The 19,099-nt window shown below is 39.0% G+C and overlaps 1 protein-coding gene across 1 annotated transcript; it reads left to right on the top strand.

Annotated features, from left to right (window-relative positions):
- Positions 1 to 1,627: 1,627 nt before the first annotated feature.
- Positions 1,628 to 6,271, top strand: LOC141592601 (putative disease resistance protein RGA1). The gene is made up of 2 exons (XM_074413338.1): positions 1,628 to 1,890; positions 2,837 to 6,271. The coding sequence occupies exons 1-2, from the start codon at positions 1,747 to 1,749 to the stop codon at positions 5,891 to 5,893; spliced, it is 3,201 nt and encodes a 1,066-aa protein (XP_074269439.1). The 5' UTR covers positions 1,628 to 1,746; the 3' UTR covers positions 5,894 to 6,271.
- The last annotated feature ends 12,828 nt before the right edge of the window (positions 6,272 to 19,099 follow it).

The following is a 19,099-nucleotide window of genomic DNA, read 5'->3' on the forward strand; positions in this document are numbered from 1 at the left end:
ATTTTCTACAAATGATTATTGCTTGGAAAATATTTCATTAATATATTCCAAGAAGCTAATTTTGCATTACAAAGTTGACATTGGAGTAGAAATTCGTAGTGTTAGCTAAAGAAATTTATCTACGAGTATTGTCATTTATAAATGAGACCAAGTTCACCCATATTTTGATAGGGATATTACTTTGACTAAGTGTATAGTTAGTCAAGTGAATTACGGTGACGGCCGCACCAAGACATTATTAAAATGTGGTATATAAACTATCAAAAATGAGATGATATTGGTTGTTTTGTGAGATCTCAGTTCTAGTTGATCACTTCGCGTGAAAGATCAATTAGGGACTTGGTTATAAAGTCGGTTGACGGGATGAGTCTAAAACTCGTATAAGATCCTCGGCAATAGGATACCCAATTCCCCTCTAATACAATGTTAGAGGCTGAATTCAATGTGGAAGGCCTATTGTTAAGAGATTGAAGCACACGATAATTTATATCCCGAGGTGTGTGCTTAGACTTGCATGTTGTAAAGTTGATCTTTTGAAAAAGTGTGTTTGCAAGGACACGATGAAAAGAATCAACCTATATGAACATGAAGTACAGCCGCTTCAAGGGAGTATGGGTTTGACTCCTGATATGTTCATGAATAAATATGGGACACTAGGCTTGAAAATAAGTGTCGGTTTCGTAACTTTAGAAGTAAATTAATTTATGTGTGAGTTATCTTCATGTATTCAAAATGGGTAGAAAGGGTTCAATGCTAAGTCACACCCCGATACTCGAATATTTGGAATGTGTAATTTCACTATGTGGAAATTCAATCTTCGTGACATTTTCATTTATGCATAAATTGGTATGTTTGTTAGCTTATTTAAAATCTTGAATTACGCTTAAATGGGGGAGGAATGTTGGTAATTTAAGTGTAATTACCGGTTCATTTTAGCGTGTTCGGGCTTGGTTCGTAGATGGGTAAGTTCGTTATAATATAATGTAAGTTCGGGTAGTACGGAGTGTACACTTGCATAATTATTTACGAATTTACGAAATAGTTTTCATATTGAACAACTATGACAGGGGGCTTCGGGGCATTGCCCGGGAAACTTTGACGGGTTTTAATTCCCATAATAGACAATTAAATATGTCGGAATTTGTGAAAAGTTACAACTCTTCACAAATACATTCCCCTGTATCTTTTCATATCTATATAAATAGATATGAATTGAAGATGTTTTTTTTTTGGTGCGAATGAATTGAATTGAAGATGTTTGATATATAGAAAAACAATCTCATCTTCTGCATCATAGAACAACATAACAATCTACACCCAATACTTCTGAATTACTTCTCTGATTTTTGGTTTGTGCCCAAAAACAGAGGGACACCGTCTTATCTCAATAGGAAATTCGAATTAACCCGGGCACAAATAAGGGTCGAATTGTTCTATTAGAAAAGTGAAGTCGATTCGGTGTGATTTATTATTGTCAATTTCTAACAGGATTGTTCCCGTCAATTTCTCCTAAGATAAATGATCATTACAAGGATATATATAAGTTTCGTGGGCTTTGGGTCACAAGCCCACAAGCCCAAAATACCGGAGGTTGAAGGAGAAGTTTCGTGGTTAGAGGTACTAGTAATATATAGAGAGAAATAGACAGAGATGAAGCGTTGACTTACACCAAGCTCAGATTCAAAAGCTCATATCAAAATTCCTTACAAACTCCAAATCACCCAAAAGCAAAGAAAAAAAAAAGCAATGACTTCGACGGAGCTAAGCATAACAAAAGTGGTGACAGATAATTTGTTGAAGGCTATGAATAAGTTAATGCTTGAAGACACCACTTTAGGTTACGAATCCGAGCTCAAGAAACTCCAGGGGAGTGTATCGTCTATCAACGAGGTATGAATACAGGAAATATTCCATTCGTTTCATTTTATATGTCGTTTTAGAATGTTATATAACAATAAGCTCTCTCCCTCCTATTTTTATTGTTCCATTTTCTTTTAGTGTAGTACAAAGCGTCTTGCTTGTGACGGGCTAATCCCGTCACAAACTGAAGACCTCTCACAAAAAGGGAGAGGGGACAAGGTGGAGCACCCCATGTGTTTCCCACTCACCTCTCAATGGGTATTTTGTGAGAAAAAACGGTATCCGTCACAAGCTTGTGACGGATATCGCCGTCTTCAATGAGATTTAGTGTAGTAACTAAAACTGTTTAAAAGCTACAAATTTATATATCATACAATTTAGGTATAACTACAAATTTACAAAGTGGTAAATGATCTATTTATATATCATACAATTTAGGTATAACTACAAGATTCACAAAGTTAAAATAACCCTCATTAGGAATAAAAATAATAAACAGCAAATGTTTGTGACGGATGGAGTACACGGGAAAGAAGATGAAGAATTTTATAGATTCAAATAAATTATTGAGATAACCAAATGGGTTTGGTGTGGTGGTTTCTTTCACCTCATCCCTTAACCATGAGGTCGGGGTTCGATCCCTGCCCATGGGAATGGAGCAAACTCTTTGGCCAGCTGTTTACCTCTTCGCGAGAGCCCCGGCGAGGGAATTATACACTGTTGTCGACGGTGGACACCCCGGTTTACACCAAAAAAAAAAAAAAAAAAAAAAAAAAAAAAATTATTGAGATGGTTGATTTTTTATTTATATTTATATTTATATTTTTGCTGAACATAATTGAAAATTTTGCGATGATTGATGATGGACTGTTCTAGCAGGGGATCTCGCGATCCCTTGCTAGAACTCTCAGTTCTGGCATTGGACGGTTGCCTTGAATTGAATTTCATGCATTGACTGTGGTCTATTTCTGTATAGGTTTTGTTGAATGCATTAAAAAATGAAGAGCATCTAACCAATGAAAATCGGCGTTGCATTGAGAGAATTAAAGATGTTATTTATGAAGCTGATGATGTAGTTGATGAGTTACATGCTGTTAATTACCTGAAGAAGTATGGTAAACCCACTTCAAGGATTAAGTCTTTGTTTTCTAGTACATCTGGAATGATTAAGGGGGTCAGAAAGCAGTGTCAGGATATTGGTGGCATGTATATAAATATTCACCCCTCTGAAAGGATTATCAGTAGAGAAAGCATTTTCACTAGAGAGGATACATATTCTTATTTGTATGCTCCTAATGTTATTGGGAGGGACAACGATGTTGAGACTGTTGTCAAGATGTTGATATATGGTAATTGTAGCATCGTTTCTATTATTGGAATGGGAGGGTTAGGGAAAACCACTGTCGCTCAACTCGTGTTTAATCAAACAGAGGTGGTCAATACTTTTACTAAGAGGGTTTGGGTTTGTGTTGGTTTTGGGGAATGTTTTAATTTTGAAGCTATTTGTGATAAGATTCTAAGAACTGGGATTTTGTCGGAAAAGAGTTTGAATGCTGATGGTGACTCTAGTGTTCGTGTGTTGTGTCAGTTGCTTCAGGAGACCAGGTTCCTTCTTGTTCTTGATGATGTGTGGTCTGAGAATTATGGCGTTTTCTATGAACTTAGTAAACTGTTTGAAGGGGGAAAAGGGAGCCGTATTCTTTTTACAACACGTTTTAGAGCCGTGGAAAAGGCTATACAGGTGGGTCTTGTGCATGAATTAGAAGGTCTTTCAGAAGATGATTCATGGCAACTCTTTGCGTCGACTGCATTTGATGAAGGACAAGAAAGAGACTCTCAGTTGGTTGAGATTGGGAGGAACATTGCTGCGCAATGTGCTAATGTTCCTCTGGCCTTGAAGGTAACAGGCTCGCTTCTATATGGTCAGCATAGGCACAAGTGGCTCGCCTGCCAAGAGAGTATATGGGACAATACCTGGCATGATTCCTCTACTCTTTTTTCCATCTTAAAACTAAGCTATTATCAACTCGAAACACTACCCTTGAAATGTTGCTTTACCTTTTGTGCTTTGTTCCCCAAGGGTTTCCAAATTCAGAAGGATTTATTGCTTAGCCTTTGGATGGCACAAGGATACATTCAGCTATCACCTTATGGTACTGATAGCATAGACGATCTCGCCGAGAAATACTTTACGGATTTGTTGGAGAGAGGCTTCTTTCAAGATGTGGAAAGGAATGAATATGGTGACATTGTCTCTTGTAGAATCCATGACTTGATGCATGTTCTCGCTAAACAGTTGGCAGGGGAGGAACTTAGTGTCGTGAAAATCTCGGCAAACATCTCAGCAAAGGTCCATCATGTTTTTCATGATGCAAAACATAACAAAGAGGTGTCTTTTGGTAAGACAAAAACTCGAACTTATCTTCTATCAGGTTTCCAAGGCCAGTTTCCAGTGGCTACAGTGGTCGCAAACTGTAAGTCCCTGAGGGCATTGGGTTTGTATGATCTTGATGACATTAGTTTACTGGATTCCATAGGCAAACTAATCCATTTAAGATATCTGGATCTCTCTAAAAACAAAGAGCTTCAGAAGCTACCCAGATCACTAACAGAACTGTGCTATCTGGAGACACTTGTTCTAAGAGGTTGCTCAAAGCTGAAAGAATTACCGAGTGACTTGACAAAACTGACGTCTCTTAGGTGCTTGGATATACTTGGTTGCGAGTTGCTGTCCCGTATGCCTTCAGACATGTATAACTTGACCAGACTTCGTACTTTAACTTTATTTGTAATGGATGACGGAGATTCAAGTGGCAAGTTGACGGACTTGCAAAACATCAAGGGCCTTAAAGGTTGCATTGAGATCTTGATCCCTGCGAAGTATACAGCTGACGGAAACCATATATTTCAAATGGATAATTTCAAAGCAGTAAGCTTACATTTCCAAAAAAATGATACTGTGGATAGGGACTCAACTTTTTTGGAAAAGCTGCAGCCACATGCAAAACTCGAAGGGTTAACGTTAAAGGGCTACCAGGGCTCGGTAGTTCATTGCGCAGCTATCGAAAAACTGGTAAAACTTGAGCTTATATCGTGTGAAGGTTTGAAGCATCTTTCATTTCTCAGTAAACTAGGGTCTCTGAAATCCCTCATACTTCAGAATTTGCTAAATTTGGAGTATATAGAAGATGCAAGCAGCACCAGTGCTTCATGGTTACATGAACCAAAATTCCTCCACTCGCTCGAGTATCTGGACATTTCTAAAATGTCTAGCTTAGAAAAATGGTGGGGAAAGGCCGATTTGCTAGAAGGTCGTGCTGCTGATAGCTTCAAGAGCAAGCAACTAGTATTTGAAAGCCTTTCTCACTTGCGTGTCGAGAGTTGTCCCAAGTTGTTGTCATTTCCTCCCTGTCCAAAAGCGGACAAGTTGTATTTGACAGGGTTAAATGCAACACTGTCTTTATTCGATTTGTGTCCGGAAGGGCATCTCTGGGCAAAGGAGATGGAAGTAGACGATATTGGGTATCTCAAATCACTGGCAACGAGCAATGAAAAAGTACACACCTACAACAACCTGCAAAAGCTGAAGATCGGAGCATGCTCTGTACCGAGCAGCCACAGCACCATGGAGGAGAGCGGAGTTGGGGATATCAAAGGGGACGAGGATGATGAACCTTGGAAACTGCTTCACAAGAGTCTTCAGACCTTGGAATTAGATTCGTTGGAGAAGATGGTGAATCTCCCCGAGGGAATGCAGCACCTGACTTCCCTGCAACACCTGATCATAAAACATTGTAATAATTTGAAAGTGATACCAGAATGGATAAGCTGCTTGGCATCTCTTGAATCCCTTTGCATCATATCTTGCACCGGCCTTAAATTACTTCCAGAATCCATGCGGAAACTCGTATCCCTCCGCCATCTGGAGATACAAGGGCACACATACCTCCAGAAAAGATGTCAACCCATACATGGGGAAGACTGGCCAAAAATCCAGCACATTCGTTCCATCAGTGCTCAGCAGAGCTTGTAATTTGGGTCAATATGGTTTGTTTTGGATCGAATGCTGTCAGGGTTTGGATTTCGTTGAATCAAACTCACCTTTCCGTTGATCAGTCATTCAAGTGTAGCTTATTCATAGTTCATACTTCGTACTATAATGAAATTATGAAAGGGTGTAAACTGTATTACGGAGTACTTCTTTGTTATTGTGCCTGGTTGAATTGTAAGGTGCAAACCTGTAATACTTCTCCCTTATTGTTTTTTGCATCGAGCTTTTATTCACAGTTCAGGAATATGATGTTGGTGATTTTGATCACAAAGTCATTTAAGTGTATTCGGGTTTTCAAGTTAATCGGTTTGAACTTGGAAATGATATAATGTGAGTTTGGGGGTGTGGAGTGCACACTCATATAATCGGGTTATAAACCCTGGTTGAATTGTAAGGTGCAAACCTGTAATACTTCTCCCTTATTGCTTTGGCATTTATTAAATTCCGCGTAACTTAATCAATTGCATCTGAATTTCTGAAGAGTTGCAAGACTTGCAACCCTTCAGAAATACATTTCCGTGTTTCCCTGTTTCCCAAATCCTTTCTATATAAATAGATAAAGGATGAGAAGACAAGTTTACAGAAAATCAAAATCTTCTAGTGCATCAAAAGAACGTATAACATTCTACACAAAATATTTTCTATATTACGTCTCTGATTTGGTGCCAAAAATTAGAGGGCACCATTTTATCTCAATAGGAAATTCGATTTCACCCAGGCACTAATAAGGGTTGAATTATTCTATTAGAAAAGCGGAGTCGATTCGATGCGATTTTATTGTCAATTCCTGTTCGTGCATACTCAACATCTAACACAATCTGATTTCAAAAAAAAAAAAAAATATCTAACACAATCTATATATCAGTGAGTCTCTTAATGAAATACAACAACAACAAAATCAACCTTCGGAAAAGGGGAAAAAAAAAAACTTGTCCAAAACAAGAGTAGGCAAGTTTATAACCAGCATAACTTGTGATAGAGACTCTGGTAAAACTTGCTTCCGGATGCTCATGTTGAGCTTGATCTAAAAAAAAGGATGCAAAATACTGAAGAGTGACAGTGTGGATCTTTTCAAGGATATTGTTCTGCCGTTATACCAGCAGGAATTCAACTATTGAGACGAGCTCGCGTACTGACTGGCAAACAGGTATATAAGCTCAGATTTAAGGTTTAAGCTGCTCAACTCATCCAACGTGCAGCTTTCCGAGGTATTCCCCAAGACAAAAACATTTAATGTCTTGAGCGCAGTCATGTTACCTAGCCCAACTGGCATGCCCGTCAATTTTTCGCAGCCATGTAGATACAGGTGCCTCAGGCTACTTAATCTGCTAAAATGCCTCGGTAATTTTACAAGCTCTTTACAGAAGGAGAGATCAATGACCTGTAGTTTTGCTAAAGTGGTAATGGAATCAGGAAGTTTAGTGAAATCATTAAGGGAGAGATTGAGGTACCTGAGGTGCTCGAGTAAAGCAATGGAGGCTGGCACGATAATGATATTCGAGGAATTAAGGTCTAGTGCACGCAAGTGGGTCATACGTGAGAATAGCCGATTACAGATTTGTTCTGTGAGACGTATTGTTGATCCTTGTGCCTTTAGAAATGAACGGAGTAGTGGAGAAAGAGAGGTTATCAAATCTATGAGCAACGAGCTAGATTTAGCGTTTGAGGTGGCTGTACAAACATCCTCCTGACTTGAGTTGCTTGAGTTGTTACTGATGAAGAGATGGTAGACTCCGTTGCAATCATATTCTTGAATGCACAAAACAGAACCATTTTCGGAGCATTTGAATTTGATAGCCAACATTTCATTTTCTGCAATTGACTTTGCCAGATCAAAATCCGCTTTGGGATTTCTTAAAAAGGACCAATCTTTCAAATCCCGATAGTAGTCCTCAGAAACCTCTTCCAGAGTTTGGTTTTTCTCGTCATCTAAAGCTGGTTTTTCTTCGATGTAGCCTTGTGCAATCCAGAGATGAATTAGCTGATGAATTTCAATGCTATCATTTTGTTGAATCAAGAAGGCAGAATAAGCAAAACATCTCTTCAGTGGGGTTGGTAAAAGGAGGAAAGCTAGATGAGAGCCAGAGGTAAAAGGAGTAGAGGCTTCTCTCAGACACGAGAAGTCAGCATTCATCAATGCCTTCCATTTTCTCTTATCCTCTCCTTTAACAAGAGATGCAAGGTCCGTGATTGTCCCGGGCATGTTATTAGTCCTCCTCAGTATATCCCAACTGATATCCACCAGCTCCTGATTGTCATCGTCCAACAATGCCACTTTCTTGAAAAGTGTCCATGCATCAACATCTGAAAGGGCTCTTAACTCATAAGAGGTAGTTGAGATTCTGTCATAACTGGCAGTTGCAAGTGCCTTGGAACGAGTTGTTATAACAACCTTAATTGTAGATGAACCAACAAATATGGAGTCGTCTCTGATGCGGACCAATGTGTCCTTGTCCAGATTCCTAATGTCATCCAAAACCAGTAGCAATTTCTTTTCCCGAATTAGATCTTCGTGCGTGGTGTCCGATTGTTCCTCTGGTATCTGTTTAGAAACTGCCATGCAAATTTTCGAAATGATACAAGTCGAGTTGAGCTCATTGCCAACCCGTACCCAGAAAATGTGATCAAAGAAGCCTGGGGAAGCCATGCTCATGCTCACAAGTTGGGCAACACTGGTTTTACCCAAACCCTCAATTCCGTAAATGAACACAGCTGAAAAAAGGTCGCTGACAAGCAAACGGTTAATAGCATTCGTTTCAGAAGTTCTCCCTACAAGAGATTCAGCAGAGCGCAAAGAGTAAGTCTCTTCGTTATCCCTTATGGGCTCCTGAACCAAGGTGGTGGGGAGTGATACATTGTCATTAACACGATTCTCAAATGTCCCCTTCATATCCCTGATTTTACTGGCACTCCAACGGTTATCAAAGAAAGAGTTGACAATGCGGTGTAGTGTGTGGCCTAACAACGAAGTGCTAAAGCTACAAGTGCGGCCCCTGGCAGAATAGATTTTGTCGACAAAGTGCTCAATGTCATAGAGAGCTGCTTTAACCTTTGTAACTCGATCACGAGAGGCGGCATCCTTAAGAGTTGCAGTCCTGGAGACTGGACAATCACCGAACTTGGCTCGGAGGGACTCAATTGCTACCTTTAGACCTGCAACTTCTCTCTGAATACGCTTTCCCGCAGATTGCTCTTGAAGAGTAAGCATCAGTAAGTCTACTTTGTGCACTATACTTTCCACCATTTCCGCTGCTAACTCCATTTTATTTTATTTTTTCTTCTGTTTACTTTTCTCTACAACCTTGGTGTAAGTGTCTGAACTGCCACTGCATATTGGATCCACATTCATCAGTCAACGCCTCAACTGGGTCCTTACAATATTACATTTAAATTCTGAGTCTTTATTTACTCATAACAATGTTAGATGCCCATTTTCCTCCCGCCTTCTTCGCTTAACCTCATGTGTTTCACAGCTGGGCCTTTACTTCAGAAATCCGTCAACTAAAATAAACTAATACTCCATAACGTCTCTGTCGATTCTTTACCTTTTAAAATGAGACGTGTTTTTTCACGTACAAATTTTACTTTTCATACAACTTTTACAATTTTAATCTTCTCATTTTTTCCCTCTCTTACTCGATTGATTTTTTTTTTTGATCTCCATTTTCTTCACTATCAACAACCCCCACGACAACCCACCCTTCGCCGACCCAACCCTATCCACCTCCACTTACCAGCCGAATTTCCAGAAACAAGCACGCAAGGAGATGAAGCAACTCAATTGGAGACTTGAACCTTTGCTACCTTCTCAATCAATACCGATTATGAATATCAATACCAATCAATTATGAACATGTGCTATTGAGTATGAATATCAGTTCTAAATATAGGGGCAACACTCAAATTTAACCCCAATTCTTATTTCAGACCAAGGTATCCGTCTTATTAATAAGACGGATACCATATTCTCTCACAAAATACCCATTTAGGGTGAGTGGAGACACACGTTAAGTCCCACCTGTCCCTCTCTACCCATTTCCTCTCACACAACGACCCGTCTTAAAATCCGACCCGTTTTAAGCAAGACTTACTCCAAATTTAATCCAATACCAGCAAAACATTAATAATGATTGTGGCCCAAATGCAATGCCATGACAAGTCGCATAATTGGACAAGTGGAAAAACTAGCTAATTCAACTTGCACAAATCTACCTAGTATAAAAGATGAACACTTTCCTGGGGACCTGACGCCCGGAGAGGGAATAATCATGAGGAAAGAACTCACACGTAATCTGAGCGCAGCAGCGGTGGGGTCTCGTATCAGGAGGATCCAACCTCCTCGTCATCAAAAAAAAAAAAAAAAAAAAAAAAAAAAAGATGAGTTCTTTAAAGGATTTCTATTAGCTGCTACAATTTTTTTTTTTCTTACATGAGGACCGTCATGATCTCTACATAATTAATTACCCTCTTCTTTACCATCTTAATCTTATTTAATTAAGATTACATTTACACAAAATCATACATTATACAATTACACATTAATAAATTACAATTACGAAAAATTAATAAAATTTTCAAATAATCGTCCTCCTACTTCTAACCTGAACAAATAAAATGTGAACAATGCATATTGATTAATCATCCGAAATTAGTAGTTAAATTCATTGTGTAAATAAAAAAAAATCAGTATGACTATTATATTCCAACATCACAAATACAGAGTATATTAGTTCGGAACATTTTAACAACAAAATATATTGATATGACATTTTTTAAATTTCGAAGCATAAACAATATAGTAGAGGTAGATCAAAAAAAAATCGTAGAAAATAGATTACTCCGTAAGAGAGTTTTTTTTCTTTAAATCGAAAATATATAAACTTTAAAATAAATGAAAGCAAATATAAAAAGAACTCAATATAACATAACCAATATAATACAAGTAGATTTGAAAAAGTTCCCGTTCCAAATCGAAAAAATATAAACTTTAAAATAAATGCAAAAAAATATAAAAAGGAGGAAATATAAGTCTCGGATCATACTTACATGAAGTTCTTCCGATTATTCACTTTAATTAGCTTTAATGTTAAAAGTCAAATCCTTTAAATTTGCATGAGATGAGCATATGGAAAAATACTTAAAAAACAGAAATAATTAAAGACAACAATATTTAAATAACTTAAAAAAAAAGGTCTGAAAGATATCATAATTTTTGATAATAATTGAAGAATAGTGAAAAAAAAAACAAAAAAGAAGGAAAATAAGTGAAATACTGTAAAAAAAAAAAATAACAATACTGCATGGAAGAAAAAGAAATAGGGTATAAGATGAAATTGAGAGTGGAAGGTTTTTCATTTTCATTTTCATTTAATATTTGAGGGGAGTTGGAGAGATGATGGAGGTGACGGTGGTAGTGAGCCAGGGGGATATTATACTATTAAACTATGAGAGAGTCTAAGGAGGAGTTAGGGTTAACTTTAACATCATTGTGTGGAATTTGTATGATGGGTTATTAGATAAAATTGGGTTTCGATGAAAGCAAATGGGTTGAATTTGCCTATATTAAAAAAAGATTTTAAAACAATACAAAGGGTATATCATATATGTGGTCTTTAAATTGGGTTATATGAAAATGAGTTGGGTAAGAGTTTTATATATATATACGTATGGAGTAAGTCTTGTGTAAGGAAGTTTTACACTAATGTAATTGTAAAATCGGATGTAAATACAAACTTATTAGTGAGTAAAGGCGGTTTGATCATTTAATTTGCAGATAACATTAACAATTCTAAACTTAGAGGGGAGCTGTTGTTGGGGAACCTAATCGATAATTATAGCAAAACTTAAGTGCCCCAAATTATATTAGTAACGGCCAGCTATCAACTAATTAGATATATATACTACGTATATACTCTCATGCTTTGGAAAAGCACATTTTGAAAAAAATTCTACTCACATATACAACTTAGGTGCATTGTCCCCGAGCCCCAACGACGGTGATATCCTCGTGATAGTGGTTCGAGGCAGCGATTGATAAATTGAATCGATTATTTTAATTACATTAATGATGAAAACCATTGTCGTAGATGAAAACTGTTTTTTCTTCAATTTATACGTACGTTATATGTAGGTTAGTTACGTTAATGATGAAAAATCATATTATGTCATCAGAATGAAGACCGCTACTGAAATTATGAAATCATATTACGTCAAATCTTTAATTATGGCCTTATTTATAATGTTACGGCATTGCACATTTAATAACACTCATTTATATGATCATGTATCAATAATAAAACCTGTTATTACGAGCCGTGCATTTTTTGCACGGGTTTAAAACTAGTTCTCATTGAAGACATGACATATCCGTCACAAGCTTGTGACGGATACCATTTTACCTCACAATGTACCCACTTTTTCTCTCTCTGCAACACTATTCATGTGGTCTCCTTTCTCCACTAACTCATTTTGTTATCATTTTATCTCACAAAATATCCGCCACAAATGGTAACCCAGACCAATTGTTCAACTTGTAGCAATGATAGATTAAATAAACATTTATTAAAAAGAACATTTTAATGATTGATTAACAACTAAATTACTTCAATAATTAAAGAATTACAATCAATTGTTCAAATTTTTGGAGTAATTAGAACTTCCGCAATGATGAGCCTCTGCTTCGGTTATTTTTTACATAAAATCCACTTGATGACGTGGCAGCCAACAATTGGAGCAAAGCAAAAGCAGCGGATCGATGACGTGGCCAAGAAATATCTTAAGCAAATTCCACACAAAAACGCAGTAAACACAAGTTGAACAAAACCCACAAGACTCGGTCAAGTAACAAATCCCGCGAAAATAAGGAGGTTGAGCAGAAGCAGGGAGTAGGCGCTGAGGAGACGCTGAGGAGGAGCGGGTCAAAGAAACAACTATAAATATAAAGCAGAGCAAAGCAGCAAAGACATTCATTCATTCACCCACTTATACTCCAAGTCTCAACTCCAAAAAATCATCATCATCACTATTCCAGAATATTAGTCTTTATTTCCGGAATAATTGTATCATTACGTTGTTCCTCCTCAGTACCCCAGAAGTCATAGTCCATACATTTGGCGGGATACCGACTCCCCCCGCGGTTTTTCCCACATTCGAGTTTTCTGCGTCACCAATTTCTTGTGTCCTTTACTTTTTTGCAATTCTTGTTTTGTTCCTTCGGTTTGCAAGTACATTCACACCACCTAAAAATCGACTAACAATAGACCGCTTTAACCCACCTAAGACAAAGTAACTATTAGGTAATTTTTTACCAAAACAGTTTGGCGCCCACCGTGGGGCATAGTGGTCATATTATAAGTCAACCTTCCAAGCGGTACGTTCAGCATGTCAGGATCCAGTCAGAATACCTCCAGTGTCCCAAGTTCCGCTCCCAGCGTCTCAGGTTCTACCACGCAGCCTATGGCCCGGACCATTCTAGCCGCAACAGGAACGGTAGAGCCAGCAATCCTCATCGGCAGGACGGTTACCATCAACAAGCCGTCTAAGATGACTCCAGTACCGGCTAAGCCCCCGCTTTCACCAAGAACCTCGGATGTGGGAGCAGAACGCGCAAGTAAGGTTTCAGGGATGCCCGGCCAAGCAAAATCCAATAGGGAGAACAACACAGTCAGATCAGCAGGAACACCGGTGGTTTCTCAGCATGTTGGAACAGCAACACCGGATGCGTGGCAGCAGCTACTCCAATGGCATGAGCACTTTGCACCGTGTCGTGGAAAGCCTGCAGAAGGACAACGAGATTTTGCAAAAAGACAACCGGGCCTTGAAAGACAGAATGGATGCAGTGTCTTAGAAGGGAACCCCGCAAACAGCAGGGTATACGCCTGATCAGAAAATGCTCAAGGGGAACCAGGGAAAAGTCTTCCCGCATGATTTGGTAACCAGACTAGATTTGGGTGTGGTATCACCACCGGGGGTGCCGCAACAGCCAATGATGATGCCTCTCTCGGGGGTACCACCACCATTAGGGGTAACGCCACCACCAATAATAGCGCCTTCAGCAGGGACGGCGGTAGGGGCAATTACCCAAGTAGGGTTGGGAGCCTTAACACCAAGTTTTCCCTCACCACTCTGCAGCACACCGCTCGTATTGGAAAACATCCAAGACGGGCCGTTTACAAAAAAAATGTTCCCTGAGGAGCAAGCATATACACAAATCAGGCTCTGGATGCACATTTCAGACCTATTATGAACGCAACTTCGCTGCCCAGCAGCTACGTTGTTCCGACGTACGCCATAGGAGGAACGCGAGTAACCAGCAATCCCTTTGGCTTTTATTCGCTAGTCCACAACATACCTATGAGAGCAAGTACCTCAGTGGAGTAGCAGCTGCAGAGCTTATGGATATGATCGATAAAGTGCCTGGAATGCCTCGTCCCATGAAGATAGCAGCACCAGAGAGCGCTACGCAGACTCAGCCTTTGTGGACATTACCAGAGTTCATTAATTTGCACATCCCTTCTGTGGCGGGTTCCACAGAAGGCGGATCAAGGGCGTGAAGCCACTCCCTCAAGTGACTCTACTCAGCCAGGGATGCGCCCCGAAGATCACAGACAGATACAAACCAATTAACAATATACAGCCAACAACCGTCAAGATCAACCAATAATATAATTAACCAATAATTACAACAACAATCACCACACATTATGTAGCTAATACTGAGTAGGGAAACCCTACCTGGAAAGCAAACACCAACAGTCGATCAAGCAGCTAAGTCAGAATCTCTCCTCAACGAATCCTCCTCATATACAATCACAACCATATTCACATAAACCACCCAAAACCCCCAAATCACCCAATTAGGGTTTAACCAACTTTAACAAAACATTATAAAATTTATATGAAAAGCTTACCCTCCACACAAGGATCACAACGGCGTAAAGAACAATGAAATCTGACACTTCTAGCTTTGGGATTTGCTAATAATGCGGCGAGAACAAAGCAACGTAACTTCTAATTTTCTCCTTGAAAGGTTTTAGGTTGTAAAAGTGTTTTAAGAAAAGTGACGAAAGTCTTAAATACCAATCCCACATTATTAACAAAACCCGTCAAATATCACCTGTAAACTCACTTACTCGATCGAGTGACAAGCTTACTCGATCGAGTACCCTACAGGCAGTCTACTGTTTACCGTTAAAAACTACTTACTCGACAGAGTAAGCCCCACTCGATAGAGTACCCTCAGACACATAAAATCGTAGTATTACAGTTCCAGGACCACCACTACCCCCACTACCCTGGGAATCCTCTTCCTTGACTTGAGCAAGTCTGGCATTCAGGTATGCCATACCAAACCAGGCACGTCTGGTAGACGACCTGGTAGCTAAAATATAAAGAACTATATTAGCAATAAGGACAAGCTATAAAAAATTAACCAATGTAAAAGAAAAATAGAAGAAAAGAAATCTTATTGCCAGAAGTTGAAGCATCAGAAGCTTTAACAGACCTGGGAGCCTTGGAAACACTCTCGCCCTTCAGGCAGCGAGAAAAAAGCTCTGCCCCAGAGCAAAATGGCCACGACCTCACAGCAGGAGGAATAGCCAAAAACGTAGTTATCCTCTCAGAAGGATATTTAACAGTGCTCCCTCAATTATCCACTGTAAAAGAAGGTATATCATGTTAAATATTTTCCACTTTACTTTGAACTAACAAAACATGTGTAGGATAGGTAAAAATTGCAGGATACCAACCACCAACGCAGGCATCAAAATTGAGATACGCCAGGTCAGGCCCAATCGAGTTGGTCTTGATGAACATGTAACCAGCAGTCCAATTCTTGTCGGCACCACTATCTAAGTTGCTGAGAAGAGGATTAGTCGAGGACCTAGCCTTGAAACTAACCCTGCCAGGACTATATATGTGTCCTCAAGGAGTAGCAACTGTTCAAATCATCCAGAGTAAAAGATAATTTATGTTTGTCACACAAAAACTCAATAGAATAACCTACCTTTCAGACCGTGGGCATGATCTAGTAAGGAGTAATACCAATTTTTTTTATCACTTTAACCATTAAAGGGGAGAAAGGCAACTTACAACCAGCACTGAAGGCTCAGTAATGAATACAAAACCAACCAGGACAGGCCCAGTCAGCTCTGATTGGAGAGTTTTGAGAATCGGACTTCAAAGACATCGGCGAGGATAACCCCTTCTCTTTGAGAATTTTCTCAAACTCGGGTTTGAGACGATTAGGAAAGAGGAGGACTGCATTCATCAAGCGCCTTTGATGGCTTGAATTCAAAATCTTTATAGGAGATGGACATCATCTCCATAGCAAGAACAGTGGAAGGATTTTCAGAAGATTCAGGCTAATTTTCAGAAATATCTTCAGGGTTTGGGACGAAAGGCGTGCCAGAAGCAACAACACGCCCGATTGATTTCTTTTTTACAACCATGGTTTAATTTTTTTTGTGAATTCTGGGAATTAGACAAAGGTTGAAGATGAAGTTTGAAGAAAGATTGGGAGAATTTTAGAAAAATTGGTCAAGTTTTGGTGAAAAATAAAGTTAAGGTTAAAGAGCTATTTATAATACGATGAAGATTAGTCTTTTTTACTGCAAGTTGCATTAATTTAAGCAGTTGCATTAAAGGGAAAATCTGTCACATTTAAACTGTGAATTAGCCGTTGAGGGATATTAGACTTCTGATAAACCGTCCTAAAGAAGTTACCGAAATTAAAAATTGATATTTATTTTCTCATTTCTGACCTGACCCGGTGACAATGAGAAGTTAAGGGGCAATTGTTGGGCCTCATATTTTCGCACTATGTTCAGGATACACTTCTACCCTGGCCTAACGATCAGGACAGAAACGTCAGGGTAACTCAAGACTGGCACCAAGCAGGAGAGAGCAACGGTCAAATAAGAAGATATTATTTGACTAAGCTAAGGATAAATATGGAGAATAATTATGTATTATTACACTAATTATGGAGTAATTAAGGAGAAGATTCTAACATAAAGACCAACGATTTATGGGGGTAATTAATAAGAGCAATTAAAGAGCAATTAATGACATCATTAAGAAGAGATATTACGTTATAAAGAAAGAAGATTATGCAGCCTAAGAGAGATTACTATATAAGGAGCATCAAGGATAATTTCAGGACATTGCATGACATTACAAGCGAATCAACTATAATACTTGGGCAAAATACTCCATATTGTACTTATTTACGTTACTATTCTCCAAATTCATACTCAAATCTCTCCTTATTTGGTGGCCGTGGTTTTTTCCTAATTAAAGGGTTTTCCACGTACAAAATCTATTGTCTTACTTGTTTACTTTATTTTCTTTACATATACTTTATCTTTCCCTGCAGCCCTAGCCAAGATAATTGAGCTAGTTAACCGCACAATAAATTCTACCCTGACCTAATTCAGCCTTGCGCAGAATCCACCCAAAACAATTTTCAAATTATATTACTCATAAACTCTATCTTTTAGTTTTTTTTATCTCTATCTTTAAGTACTCGACATATTTTATGGCTGGAAGTCATTCAGAAATATTAGGCTCTCTGTAATCGCTCGAAAAAATTTCTTTTAATAAGATAGATAGATAGATATTGATGATTTCATATTTGACTAAAACAAACAATAGTAATTAATCGTAAGTCGTAACACATACTCTACAATGTTTGGCATTTCGTCAAGATTGAGATTAAATGTTTGAGCTGGGATGGGTGTAAAATAGAGAAATAGCCATTTTAATTCTTTTCGGTTCAATTAGAGTTATATTTTGTCGTAGCATTTTCGGGTTTGGTTATTTCGGATCGGATCAGTTAGGGTCAAGAAAACTCAGGTCATGTCCGGGTCGGGTCGGGTGAATTCGGGTTTTCGGGTCACTACGGCTCTCGGGTCCGTCTTTTCGGGTCGGGTTTGTAACACCCCCATACTCCAAGTGCCTTACCAGGACCACCCAGGTATAAGGATGTTACCATCTCGATTACCCGAGGCAATGATAATCGAGTGACCCCCTACTCGATCGAGTGCCCGAGGTACTCGATCGAGTGCCCAAAAACACGATTCTGGATTCAAAATCGTCAAATACCCACTCGATCAAGTTAAACCCACTCGATCGAGTATCTCACCTACTCGATCGAGTATCCCCCTACTCGATCGAGTCATGCTGACTCGCATAAACTACCCGCATGTTATCTCACATCTCCCAACATACTAAGCAACATATAAACGCAACATGTGATATAGCTAAGCATGAAATTTTATCAAGTTTTTCATATAATCAACTAAACGGTGACGTCATATTATCAAATGCCACATAGTAATCATCCAACATGCTTTTCCATTCCAACAACAATTCTGTATATCTCATCAATCTTTCATTCATATATCAATCCTCTACTCCAAACATCCAACAATTACGACCTACTTCATCACATCCACACACACAAGTTGACAAACAACACATACGACTTGACATACACCCCCCATGTGACCGGTTCAAAATTTTAGGGCGATTTCGCGACTTTAGGACGTCTCCCAAGCCTTTGCATTAGCTCCTACAACCTTTACCCCGGGTTCATTTTAATTGACTCCCTATATTCATTGGGTTCTTTGGTTACAGGTTTCAGGATCGTCGCTCTGATACCATTTTGTAACACCCCCATACTCCAAGTGCCTTACCAGGACCACCCAGGTATAAGGATGTTACCATCTCGGTTACCCGAGGCAATGATAATCAAATAAACAATAGAGAAACAACGTTTAAATAGAATTACTTAGTGAAAGGTTACAATCTCGAAACCAAAACCAAAAGTACAAATACATGTTCTTAAACTGACTGTTTACTAACTGAAATGTTATGAAAACTACTAAGCTACAGCGGAAGACTTCTATCATCATATCGTGGCACATCCCAGCTATCCCAGTACTCATCTGATACCTGCTCAATATCGCTCACCATCCCGAATGGATCACCGCAGTTTTAAAACAATAATCGGGGTCAGTACTATTTACATAAATCATATAACCAACGGAAGGAAAACAATACACGGCTCATACAACCATACACAATCATCCACTCCACTCCATCTCCGTCACCGATCGTCCACCGGGACCACGCCGAGTGGGGGACCGCAGCCGTTCCCACCTAAGCCCCGCTCATCATACCGAGCGA

The sequence above is a fragment of the Silene latifolia genome, chromosome 7, assembly GCF_048544455.1.
Source record: "Silene latifolia isolate original U9 population chromosome 7, ASM4854445v1, whole genome shotgun sequence".
NCBI lineage: Eukaryota > Viridiplantae > Streptophyta > Magnoliopsida > Caryophyllales > Caryophyllaceae > Silene > Silene latifolia.